We start from the raw sequence: 13,220 nt of genomic DNA, 5'->3' as shown, positions 1-13,220 counted from the left end.
AAGCATCCCTCTAAGAAACCGTGCAATATCTGGATGCGCAGCTAGGGAGAGGCCAGCGACCTTCCCTCGAAAGCATGCCAATGCTGCTACTTGCACCCACAGGGAATTATAGGCCAAGCCTTTTTGTACACCATCCTGCAAAAAGTCAAGTATCAGCGAGACAGAAGCCTGCATGGTTATGATCACCTTTGAAACACACCATGCCTCACACTGGCGCCAGATCCGAGCATAAGCAACGGAAGTGGAACACTTGCGGGCCTGCAAGAGAGTAGAGATGACCTTGTTAGAATAGCCCTTGTCTGTCAATTGCGCCCTTTCAATAGTCATGCCGTAAGACCAAAGCGGCAGGCATCCTCCATGGACACCGGGCCCTGCGTCAACAAGTTCGGTACCAGAGGTAAAAGAAGGGGAGCCTCTACCAGCATCCACCGGAGGTCCACATACTACGGCCGCCTGGGCCAATCCAGGGCAATGAGAATCACCACTCCCTGGTGCAGCCGAATTCGCAGGAGTACTCGCCCTATCAAGGGCCAAGGAGGGAACACATACAGAAGGCCCGGAGGACAGGGTTGAGCCAAGGCACCCAACCCCGCCGAGCGAGCATCTCTCCATCTGCTGTAAAAGCACGGGACTTTGGCATTTGTACTTGACGCCATCAGATCCGCTACGGGCGTCCCCCATTTGGCACAGATTTGAAGAAACACTTCATCTGCCAATTCCCACTCCGCTGGGTTGACATGGTGTCTGCTTAGATAATCGGCTTGCACGTTGCTCTGACCTGCAATGTGAGCTGCTGACAGAAACTGTAGACGCAGCTTGGCCTAGTGGCAAATCTGCACGGCCCGCACGACCAGGGCTCTGCACTGTGTGCCGCCTTGTCGATTTATGTAGGCCACTGCCGTCATGTTGTCCGACAGTACTCTGACAGCCAATCCCTCCAGAGTTGTTTGAAAGGCCAGAAGCGCCTGGAAAATCGCTTTCAGCTCCAAGCGATTGATGGACCACTTCGATTCCTCGAATGTCCACAGACCCTGGGCATGCCTCTCCTGGCAATGAGCTCCCCAGCCCTTCAGGCTGGCGTCGGTTACTACCAGACACCAATCAGGGAGCGCAAACGGCATTCCTCGCCGCAGCATGCTGTCTGAGAGCCACCACTCCATACTGAGTCGGGCCGCAGGGAGCCTAGTGAGTCTGCACTGATAATCCTGGGACATGGGAGACCAACGTTGAAGCAGGGAACACTGCAGCGGTCTCATGTGCGCTTTCGCCCAAGGCACCACTTCTAAGGTGGCCGTCATCGACCCCAACAGCTGGACAACGTCCCAAGCTCGCAGGCGAGGCATCCTCAGGAGCAGACGGACCTGATTCTGAAGCTTGCACCGCCTTTGCTCGAGTAGAAAAACAAACCCCGAGGCTGTGTCGAACCGGACCCCCAAATATTCTAGAGATTGAGAGGGGGTCAGGTGACTTTTGGGTATATTGATGACCCAGCCCAGAGATTGCAGTACTGAGACCACTCTGGCTGTTACATGACGACTCTCTTCTGCAGAGTCCACTGTGATGAGCCAGTCGTCTAGGTACGGGAGAACCTGAATACCCTCTCACCTGAGAAAGGTAGCTACTACCAGGGCCGTGCCTAGGGTCTCCGGCGCCCCCCTGCAGTTGGCCCTGCCCCCCCCCGAAAACGATCGCTACACTACCCGCCCTCTTCTCCCCAGATCCTTTTCCTTTTTTTTTGTTTAAATTTACCTCTGTCCGGCGGCAGCGCAGCGTTAGTGAGAAGGAGGCGGCGCTCCCCTGCCCCGACGTGTCAGTCTTCCCTTAGCTCAGTGTCCCACCTTCTTCTGATGTCATTTCTGATGTCAGAAGAAGGCGGAACTGAGCGAAGGGAAGACTGACACGTCGGGGCGGGGGAGCGCTGCTTCCTCACTAATGCTACGCTGCTGCCGGACAGAGGTAAATTTAAACAAAAAAAAAAGGAAAAGGATCTGGGGAGAAGAGGGCGAGGTAAGCATGGTGCGGCGGGGCACCCCCCAGAGGATGGCGCCCTCCTGCCATGCTTACCTCGCTTACCGTGTTGGCACGGCCCTGGCTACTACCACCATAACCTTGGAAAAGGTTCAGGGAGCTGTGGCAAGGCCTGAAACTGGAAATGTTTTCCCAACACCGCAAACTGGAGAAACCGTTGGTGCGGAGGCCAAATAGGAATGTGCAAATAAGCTTCTTTCAGGTCCAGAGACATGAGAAACTCTCCTGGCTGAACCGCCACAATGACAGAGCGCAGGGTTTCCATGTGGAAATGCCGCACTTTGAGTGACTCGTTGACTTTCTTTAAGTTGAGTATGGGCAGAAAAGACCCGCCTTTTCGCAGCACCACAAAATAAATGGAGTCAGTAACGACCACAGCCGTGTTCGGCGGGAGGCACGAGGCACGGGGATCACCGCTCCCAGGTGCAACAAGCCTTGTAAGGTCTCCTTTACCGCCGCCCGTTTGACGGCAGTGCCGCATTGGGACTCCAGAAACACGTCTCTCACCGGGGCAGAGAATTCCAATCTGTAGCCTTCTCTGATCATGTCCAAAACCCACTGATCTAAGGTAATCTTGGCCCAGTCCTCAAAGAAGAGGGAAAAACGTCCTCCTATTGCAGGAATCGAGGAGTGGGCCGGCGCACCATCATTGACAAGGTCGCCCATGAACTCCAGGCCTTGAGCCAGGCGCTGTGGAGCGCTTGTCCGAGCGAAAGGAGTTCCTCTGCTGAAAACGGGGACGTTGAGTAAACCCAGCAGAGCGCTCCGGGCGGTACCTTCTAGCTTCACAGAAGCGAAGTCCGGAAGAGGAGGGAACTGCCTGACCCTTGGAAGAAGGCCGCGGCCTATCCTCGGGTAGCCGCTGGGGTTTAGCATCCCCCAGGTCCTTGATAATTTTCTCCAACTCCTCTCGAAATAGGAGAAGGCCGCGGAAGGGCAACTTCACCAACCTTTGCTTAGAGGCCATGTCAGCCGCCCAATGCCGTAGCCATAGAAGGCGGTGGGCGGACACCGCCACAGACATCTGTTTAGCCAAAGCTCTGACCAGATCATAAAGGGCGTCAGCCAGAAATGACAAGGCCGACTCCATCCGCGGTGCCACCTCAGCAAGGGGCTCCGCACCATCCCCGGGCTGCTCCACTGCCTGTTGTAACCAAGCAGTGCAGGCTCGAGCAGCATAACAACTGCACACAGATGCCCGTAAAGCTAGGCCTGAAATCTCAAAGAACCGTTTTAGTGCTGATTCCAGTCTCCGGTCCTGCATGTCCTTCAGGGCAACCCCTCCCTCTACGGGGAGGGTGGTCTTCTTTTCACAGCCGTGACTAAGGCATCCACTTTAGGCAAGGCCAAGCATGCCAAATGCTCCTCACTCAGAGGGTACAATTGCCCCATCACCCTGGCAATTTTCAAAGGCCCCTCGGGGTCAGCCCATTGAGCCGAAATAAGCTCTTGGATGGAGTCATGTAAAGGAAAGGCTCGAGCAGGCTTCTTAGTACTCGCCATCCTCGGATTACTAGAGGAAGCCTCGCCAATCACAGGATCATCAATAGAAAGGGCCTGTAAGGCGTCAGAGATAAGAGCTGGCAGCTCATTGCGGTGGAAAATCCGAACCGCGGTGGGATCATCCAGATCCAGTGGCAATCCTGCACCTTCCTCTGACTCTTCAGACCACGAAGGCCTGCCAGAACTCTCAGAATCCCCACAGCCTGACCATGGGGGGGGGGGGGGGGGGGTGCACCACTCTCTGAAGGGGAATTTATACGTCTGTGCTTATCGTGCGGCCAATCTGGGGAAAATACGCCTGACGGCAGCCCTGGGCCACCATCCATCAGAGGGGAACCAGGTAGCAACGCAGTGTCAGACACCTGCGGCAGAGCTCTCTTTAACATGAAGGCTTTATGTAAAAGCAACACAAATTCAGGGGAGAAGGGCTCACCCTGGCCTCCCGGTTCTAACCCTGGGCAAGTAGCTCCTCTGGTGGCCTCCATCCGAGGCTCCCCTCCGGAACCAGACCCCTCCGCTACTGCGGGGGTCGGACCATGCGGCGCATCCAAGATGGCGCCCGCTGCCAGCTCCATCGAGCGGGAAGAAACATCGCTCGCCATGCTCGTGCCGGCTCTAACGTCTGAAGAGCACGATTTACAGAGACCTGCTGCTGATCTGCGCTTGCCACAACGGGAACAGCGCTAACAACCTCCGCAGCCATCGCCGAAAACGGCGGGAAAAATTAAAAATGGCGGATTCGCGCCAAAAACGCCCTGATCACGGGCCCTCCCCAGAGGAGCTACATACCGCTCTTACTTCAACAGACCGAGTCCCAGAGCTCCGGTCACGCTGCACAGTCAGAAGAAAGCCTCAGAATCGCAGTGCTAACAAGCACGTCACGTTTTTTTTTTTAACGCTGTGAGGAAAGCTAGAAGCAACAGCTACAGAGGCACTCCGGAGGTCCAGAAGTGTGGGAAAGGCAGGGAAAGGATGAACCAATGTGCCTGCATCCACATAGAAGAGAGTGGGAAAGGCAGAGACAGGGCAAACCTATATGCCTGCATCCACATAGGGGGAAGGGTAAGGCAGGGAAAGGGCTAACCTATGTGCCTTTAAAGTGAAGCTGCAATAGCCACAACACCCCTGCTACAACTGGCAAAAGTACAGGAGCCACCCCAGGCAGATTCTTGAGCTGAATAAGCTGCGTCCAACCCTGCTAGGAGATAGAGAATACTGAGAGGCAGGAGGCACTATGGTTTTCAGTGTTCTCTATCTCCCCCTGCTGGTAGGTGGACACAACCCATTCGTAATGGATTCATCTGCTGCTGATGACAAGGAAACAAGGAGTGACACGGGCTGCACATACTGCACCAGAACATGTTTATACACTCCTACCATACCTGAGATAATATTTAACCATCTCTCTGATCTCATGCGCACCTTTCTTTAGTCACCTCATTCTGTAACTCCTCTTACTGTGTTACCTATCTATATGTTAACCATCTCTCTGTCCTCATGTGCAACTTTCTTTAAATTAGTCACCTTATTTTCTAATTAAAATGTTCTATTACGTATTGTGTTGACATTGTAAGTAGTGTACTATGCCATACTTTGCATTGTTATTTGAATATTTTTACTGCTGAAATTGTCTATTTCTCATGTTTGATTTATTCTTACTGTTCACTGCCTTGAGTGAATTCCTTCAAAAAGGCGGTAAATAAACCCTAATAAATAAAACAAATATAAAAAAATAGTCCAATCAGGTTTTCAGGATATCCACAATGAATATGCATGAGATAGATTTGCATGCAACTGAGGCAGTGCATGCATATATAACTCATGAATATCCATTGTGAATATCCTGAACACCCAATGGAACTAGGTGTACCCTGAGGACCGGGTTGGGAATGGCTGGCTTAGACCCATTTGAATAGTACTCACCAACCCGTCTTTGTGATTCGTGCAACTCTCACTTCAACATCTGATCAGGGCGCTCCTCAACAATGAATCAGTTTTCTATAAAATTGAACAGCCCTGAGCTTGCAAATCACCCATTTGTATCTGATTACATCTTGCTTGTCAAGAGAAATTCAAAGCTTCTAACTTTTAATGGGTGCTCTTTGTTGAGAGAAGAATTAATCGGGCACACAATCCTTACCACCTTTCTAAAAACTGCATTCCTTTTTCAGCTTTGAAACTAATTTAGGGACTGAGGAAACTCCGACATGTGGGAAGGGCCACACATGCTCTGAACTTTAAACTAATCCTGAGCTCTGAGAGAGCTGTTCCATAGTGATGCCATGCAATGACGACACCCACCCGGGTGCCTCAGTCAATCCCACTGTCTACAGCGAACACCTGTAAGGAACTTTGCTTTTATTGGAGTGACTTAACACATTTGTGATGTATTAGCTTTTGAGAGCTGTAGTTTCTTTATTATGTAAACGTAGAGCATAGCGCTTGAAAGCTATTCATAAACAGGCCAACTTTCAAACGTTTCACCTAACTTTCACAGTTAACCACGAAAACCTGATTCATAATTTTATTGATAAGAAAAGGTTTGGCTATGGAGGTGTTCCTGGGGTGAGTTTGTGCAAAGCAAATTTTCAGCATTAACTAGATAGATTTTAGTTGGACTAATCAAGCCACACAAGTAGTTGGTCTAAGTCTAGCCAGACAAACTGTCCAGATAACTTTGGATGAATTTCCAGCAAAATATTTAGGGGTCTTTTTAAAAAGGCGCGCTGAAAAATGGCTTGCGATAGTGTAGGTGCGGATTTTGGGCGCATGCTGATCCGTTTTTTAGTACACCTGTAAAAAAGGTCTCTTTTTTTTTGCCGATAATGGACATGCAGCAAAATCAAAATTGCTGCGCGTCTATTGTGGGTCTCAAACCTTACCACCAGCCATAGACCCTAGACCTAGCGGTAAAGAATCTGGGCGGTAATGACCTACACGTGTCAAATGCCACTTGGCACGCGTCCATTACATGCACCAGAAAATAAAAACATTTTAAGACGCGTTTAGCGGATGCTTGCCAAAATTGAAATTACCGCAAGGGCCACGTGGTAACTCCAATTTGGCACACGTAGGCGCCTACGCGGCTTAGTAAAAGGGGCCCTTAGCCAGTTAGGTTTGGTTAAAGATAACCTGATAAAATTACCTGGCTATTTTTGTCAGTAGCTTATTGAAAATTGACCCTAAATGTATTAAGGTAGTGCAATAAAAAAATAGTGTCACCCACAACTTGTTCACTGATTTATTGTTACATATTTACATGGACTAACATGCTTGTATTCTGAGATCAGCAGAAACCACAAGTCCATTGACACCAGGTAGTGCCCTTTTAGAGACAACCTGGAGCTTGCTTGTATCTAGTTTTTGGGCCCCGTCTCACAACATGTGAAAGCACAGAACATCACACAGTATTTGCATCTGTGAACCTGGCATTTGGCATTTTAAAGCATTTGGGAAGTGATGGGGTTCTCAGGCCAGGCCTACCTCTCAGCATTAAGACACAAGATCTCCCTGTCCCTTCCTCTATGGCCCAGAAGAAAATAAAAACAATGAAAATGGAAACATTTATTATCCATCTGTTGATGGGTCTGTCTGCCTTTGTCTTCTTACAAGTACTCTAAAAGCAAGAAGCTGATTTGGGAGCAGAATGGGTACCTGAGAGAATCAAGGACTCACTCTGAAATTTCTCACACTCACACTTCAATCCCAGAAACCACAGGAGCCCTTCAACGGTAGTATTTGCAGAAGAACTAGATACCACCCTCCCACCCTAGAACCACTGGCATGAACATATCTTCCACAGCCATATCACTTGCTTCCTTTTATAATTTTTTTCCCCCTTGTGCTCTAAAAGTCTCATTGGTTTTCTTCTGCGTCATTACAGGCTTTGTTTTTGTCTTCTTGTCACTCACTGCATGTACTGGCAGCTTCTGGGTATTCTCAAACAGTGCTGGCTGGTACCGATACTGATAGCCATAAGCCCGGATGTGGTATGTGAAGTATTCCAACATATACATTCCTTCAGTATTGATGTAGTGAAAGGTTATTGCTAAGTCTGAGCAGCATTGGGGTCCCTGGAGAAAAAAGAATTCCAAAGATTAGTTGGAGTGTCCAAAGTCAGACAGGATCTTTTGACCATTAGAAGCTTTTGATACACAGAAAACAATCGAGTTCATGGCTGCTTTAGCAATGTCACAATCTATCTCTATCAATACCGCCTTTACCAATGCCTTATGATATCACAATGCATAGGAACCAACTTTTCAAAATTATTGGGGGTGCTCAACTTGGCACACATTACTATGTCTATAAAAAGAAAAACAAAGTATGGAAGGGGTCTTGGGCACAACTGGCTAGGCAATATATAAATGCAGAACATAGCAGAGTGGACACACTGGGAGGACTCGTCCCTCCAATCTCTTTCCCCCCAACCCCAACTCAGCTCCACCAGTTTACCCCACCTCACTTTTCTTCTCCTCCCTCCCCCTCCCACAGCCAATCTATACCACACTCACACTATCCTTTCTAGTCCAGTCTGGCCAAATTGATACCACCCAACTCTCCCACTTCGTTCTTAACAGTCCCATCTTTAGCCTGTGTACACCATACACTTCTTCTCACAAACCACCCTCACTTCTTTCTCACCCCTTTCTTATCCTATTTTCTCCCCACTTTTTACTCCCTATGCATAATTTGACTTTTTGTTTGGGAGTAAGGAGCTTAGTACCTTCTGTAACTGCTCCACTCCCCGTTCCAAAACTTCTCTGATCTCTACTTCTTCTTGATCTGACCTCTTCTCTTCTGTCCTCTACTAATTCCTCTTCCAATCAAGTTCTTCCTCACCCCTCATAAGTCAGTGCTCCTCCCCTGAAAACTAGGCTCACTCATCCCTTGCCCCTCTTGAGCAGAATCATCTCAAAAGGAGAAATTAGGACTTAACTGATAATTTTCTTTTCATTAGTTCTTCCCACTATTCCAGAACCTGTGGAATAGTTGTGTCCATCAACCAGCAGGTGGAGATAGAGAACTGAAAACTAAGCTAAGACATATCTCTCTTGGCATCCAGTCCAGCTGCTCAGTACTTATGTAGGGCAAGCAGTATGGAGAAACTCAGAATAAATGCAACAACCTTAAACAACTTGCTAACTAAACACTAACCAGACAAGCAAACATGTGTGGACCTCTCTCATCTCTGGAGAGAACAAGGGCGACTACGATGAAATGAGTAAAATAATTAAAAAGAAATTAAAAGGGTCAGCTGCAAAGGTTAGGACTTTAAATCAGGCATGGACGGTTTTTTGTTTTTTTTTAATATATTTTTTCTCAAAATTCAGTGTATTACATAAGGAGTAAGTCATAACTCAACTATGTACAGCAGAAGAATAAACCATATATATGCGCACACACATATAATACACCCATGCCAAAATAAAGTGAAGGTACTTAACTGTAGCAGGTGTTCTCTGAGGACAGCAGGCTTTATATTATTACAAGTAGGTGATGCTGACCCATGTCATCCAGTCCTGAATTTACTAGAGTTAAATGAGAGCTTTGTGGAGCGCGAGACACGCTCCACCACGCATGCGAAAGTGCCTTCCTGCCTGCTGCAAGAACGCATCTCCTCAGTTTAGCGCTATAGCAAAAATAACAAATAATAACAAAGGAGACAAGTCCAAGGGTCACTGGGAGGGATTGTGAGAATAAAAAGCATGCTGTCCTCAGAGAACACCTGCTACAGGTAAGTAGTACCTTTGCTTTCTCTGAGCACAAGCAGGCTTAGATATTCTCACAAGTGAGGAATCCCTAGAATGTTGACCAAAAACAACAAATACTGGTCATTTGGGCCTCGCAATGGCGAGGACATAACACAGATTAACTTGAAACTATGCACAATTTGAGCATGCAGCCTGAAACAGAATAAAATGGGCCTAGGAGAGTAGAGTTGTATTCTAGACCCCGAACATATTCTGGAACACTATCTGCTCGAACCAACTGTCGCATCAGGTATCCTGCTTAAGGCAGTAATGTGATGTGAATGTGTGTACTGAAGACTATGTTGCAGCATTGCAAATTTCTTCAATGGAGACCGACCTCAAGTGGGCTACTGATGTGGCCGTGGCTCTGACATTATGAGCCATGGCATGACCCTCCAAGGCCAGCCCAGCCTGGGCATAAGTAAAGGAAATGCAATCTGCCAGCCAATAAGAAATGGTGCGTTTCCCGATGACGACCCCCCATCCTGTTAGGATCAAAAGAGCTGGGCAGACTATCTGTGGGACCTTCTCCACGCCATGTAGCAGGCCAATGCTCTCTTGCAATCCAAGGTGTGCAAGCTGCTTTCGCCAGGATGGGAATGAGGTCGGGGAAAGAGTGTTGGCAAGACAATCGACTGGTTCAGATGGAATTCTGACACCACTTTTGGCAGGAACTTAGGGTGCGTGTGGAGGACTACTTTGTTGTGATGAAACTTAGTATAAGATGCAGCCACCACTAAGGCCAGAAGCTCACGGACCCTACAAGCTGAAGTAACAGACACCAAGAAAATGACCTTCCAGGTCAAGTACTTTAGATGGCAAGAATTCAGTGGCTCAAAAGAAGCTTTCATCAGCTGGATGAGAACGAAGTTGAGATCCCATGACACTGGTGGAGGTCTGACCGGCCTGATGATGACGGAAAAGGAAACTTAAAACCAGGCAAAATCACTAAAAAATTAAAGGAGGGATGATCCAACAACAGGAACACAATAAAGGTACTGAAAAAACAAACAAAAAATAGCCAAAGGCACAAAAAAGCTCTCTAGGACCAAGCAATGTGAGGAGACAGTAAAAAAAACACGCCCTCTCCTCAACGCAGAAAAAGAAGAACTGAGGAGATCACGTTCTCGCAGTGGGAGGGAAGACACTCGTGCATGCGCTGTGCAGCGTGTCTTGCTTTCCACAAAGCTCTTAACTCTAGTAAATTCCGGACTGGGTGACACGGATCGACGTCACCCACTTGTAAGAATATATAAGCCCGCCTGTCCTCAGAGAAAACAAGATAGTAATAGTATCTACTATGCAAATACAGTGAGATAAAATGATGATGAAACAGGTTCAAAGAAGAGGCTTCTATATAGGACTGTAAAGGGGCCCAGATTTTCTCATAAGTATGAATTATTCTACTTCTTTCGGTTGTAAAATGTTCATATTTTGTTAATAAACAAAGGCGGTTCCACCAGGTCATATGGAGGGGCATAATCGAACAGGCCGCCCAAGTTTTCCTGAGGACGTCCTCGCGAAGGAGCGGGGAAGCCCGTATTATCGAAACAAGATGGGCGGCCATCTTTTGTTTCGATAATACGGTCGGGGACGCCCAAATCTCAACATTTAGGTCGACCCTAGAGATGGTTGTCCCCGATTTTTGGCGATAATGGAAACCGAGGACGCCCATCTCAGAAATGACCAAACTCAAGTCATTGGTCGTGGGAGGAGCCAGCATTCGTAGTGCACTGGTCCCCCTGACATGCCAGGACACCAACCGGGAACCCTAGGGGGCACTGCAGTGAACTTCAGAAAAACCTCCCAGGTGCATAGCTCCCTTACCTTGTGTGCTGAGCCCCCCCAAAACCCACTCCCCACAACTGTACACCATTACCATAGCCCTTAGGGATGAAAGGGGCACCTAGATGTGGGTACAGGATGACACACGAATGAGCCAGTCATCGAGATACGGGTGAATTCTGGTTCCCTGGTGCCAAAGGAAGGCAACCACCACCACCATAACCTTGATAAATGTTCTTGAAGCTGTGGCGAGACTGAAGGGCAAAGTCCTGAACTGGATATGACAGCCCAGTACCGCAAAACTAGAAACCTCTGATGCAGCGGCCATATGAGTACATGCAAGTACACATCCTTGAGATGAGGGCAGTAAGAAATTATCCCACTTGAACTGAGGCTACAACTGCTCTTAGTATTTCCATGCAAAAATGGGACACTCAGAGGCAGCAGTTTAGACCTTTGAGATCTAAGACTGGACAAAAGATGCCTTACTTCTTTGGGACAATGAAGTAGATGGAAGATTGGCATGCCTGAAAACAGGACTTCTGACCATACTGCTGACCACCAGGCCGGTACTGTCTGGTGTCTCAAAATCAAGAGTCTCCTGAAGATGGATGACCAGAGGCGTTCGGCTTAACCTCCAGCAACCGATGTGGCTTAGTTTCCCCTAGTTCTTTCACCAAGTTACTGAGATCTTCTCCAAACAGCCACTTGCCCTGAAAGGGCAGTTTAACTACATGTCACTTTGACACTGCATCTGCTGCCCAATGTTGCAAAGCCAACGTGCCGGGCACGACAGCCAAAGCCATACTGCAGGCTGTAACCCGTAACAGGTCATAATAGCATCTGCAAAGTAGGCCAACCCTGTTTCCAGCTGGGTGTTACGGCGTCCATCTTGTGTTGCTGACTGCTGATGCCACTTCAAGCATGCTCTTGCCATGAACAAGCTGCACACTTGTTGCTTGAAGGCCCAAAGAGGCCAAAGACTTGTTTCAGCGAGCATTCTAGCTGTAGGTCTTTTAATTTAGTTTACTTTATTTGCTTATGTTCCACGTATAACTATATGGATAACAAAAATACATACATAATAATAAAATCAGATTAATGCATTAAAACAAACAACCCCCCCCCCCCCATTAAACCACATTCTAAACCATCTTCTGCAATGCCTCTTCCACTGGCAAGGTGGTCTTTGTAGTCACTGCTGTAACCAGGGAGCCTACCCTGGGAAGAAACAATTTACCTTTCTCCTCCAGAACTAACAGGTAGAGGCAAGCCATGGCTCTTCTCACTCTCAGCCCTGTGTCCAGCGAGGCCCATTCTGCTGTAATCAGGTCCTAAATGTCTAGATGCATCAGGATGGCCTTAGAAGGACCTCTAAGCCCCCTCATGATTGACGAAGATGGAACTCCTAATGCCAAAGCAGAAGGCTCCTCAAAGGAATGAACGCCAGTGCCTCAAAAATCAGAGTACTAAGTTCCTCTTTATGAAACAACCTCAGTACTTTCAGATCATCCCCCTCCTTAAGCGGGAGCTCTTCCTCCTCTAACAGCTCCTTCAACAATGACACCTCTTAATAGATCGAGGCCACATCAGTAAGAAGGAAGACTCTTTTGGGCCCTGAAGTTGTAAAAATGGTGGCTCTGTTCTGCATGTGATCAGCCAGAGGCTGCTCCTCACTGCCAGTCAGCCCCGACAAAATGGCGCCCATTCCCACGCTCTCCTGCATCAAACTGTGCACTGGCCCTGCCGGAGAGCCCAAAAACCTTGGCATATTCGGATGTTGCGCTGAATCCGAAGATGTACTGCCACTGACCACATCCTGCAGGATTCCCGGCTTGCATTACTACTACTACTACTATTTAGCATTTCTATAGCGCTACAAGACGTACGCAGCGCTGCACAAACATAGAAGAAAGACAGTCCCTGCTCAAAGAGCTTACAATCTAATAGACAAAAAATAAAGTAAGCAAATCAAATCAATTAATGTGTACAGGAAGGAGGAGAGGAGGGTAGGTGGAGGCGAGTGGTTATAAGTGGTTACGAGTCAAAAGCAATGTTAAAGAGGTGGGCTTTCAGTCTAGATTTAAAGGTGGCCAAGGATGGGGCAAGATGTAGGGGCTCAGGAAGTTTATTCCAGGCGTAGGTGCAGCG

The 13,220-nt window shown here is 48.1% G+C and overlaps 1 protein-coding gene across 3 annotated transcripts in view; it reads right to left on the bottom strand.

Annotated features, from left to right (window-relative positions):
* Positions 1 to 6,749: 6,749 nt before the first annotated feature.
* The window catches only part of LOC115465832 (glycoprotein-N-acetylgalactosamine 3-beta-galactosyltransferase 1-B-like), a 67,911-nt gene continuing 61,440 nt past the window's right edge, over positions 6,750 to 13,220 (bottom strand). For all 3 annotated transcript variants that reach the window (XM_030196593.1, XM_030196591.1, XM_030196592.1), the window contains one exon: positions 6,750 to 7,604. In XM_030196593.1, the coding sequence (XP_030052453.1) occupies positions 7,353 to 7,604 (252 nt within the window). In that variant the 3' untranslated portion in view covers positions 6,750 to 7,352. The remainder of the gene's footprint in view (positions 7,605 to 13,220) is intronic.

Source organism: Microcaecilia unicolor, chromosome 3 (assembly GCF_901765095.1).
Source record: "Microcaecilia unicolor chromosome 3, aMicUni1.1, whole genome shotgun sequence".
Lineage (NCBI taxonomy): Eukaryota > Metazoa > Chordata > Amphibia > Gymnophiona > Siphonopidae > Microcaecilia > Microcaecilia unicolor.
The sequence above is the reverse complement of the archived record's forward strand: the minus strand, read 5'-3'. Positions and strand labels throughout refer to the sequence as shown.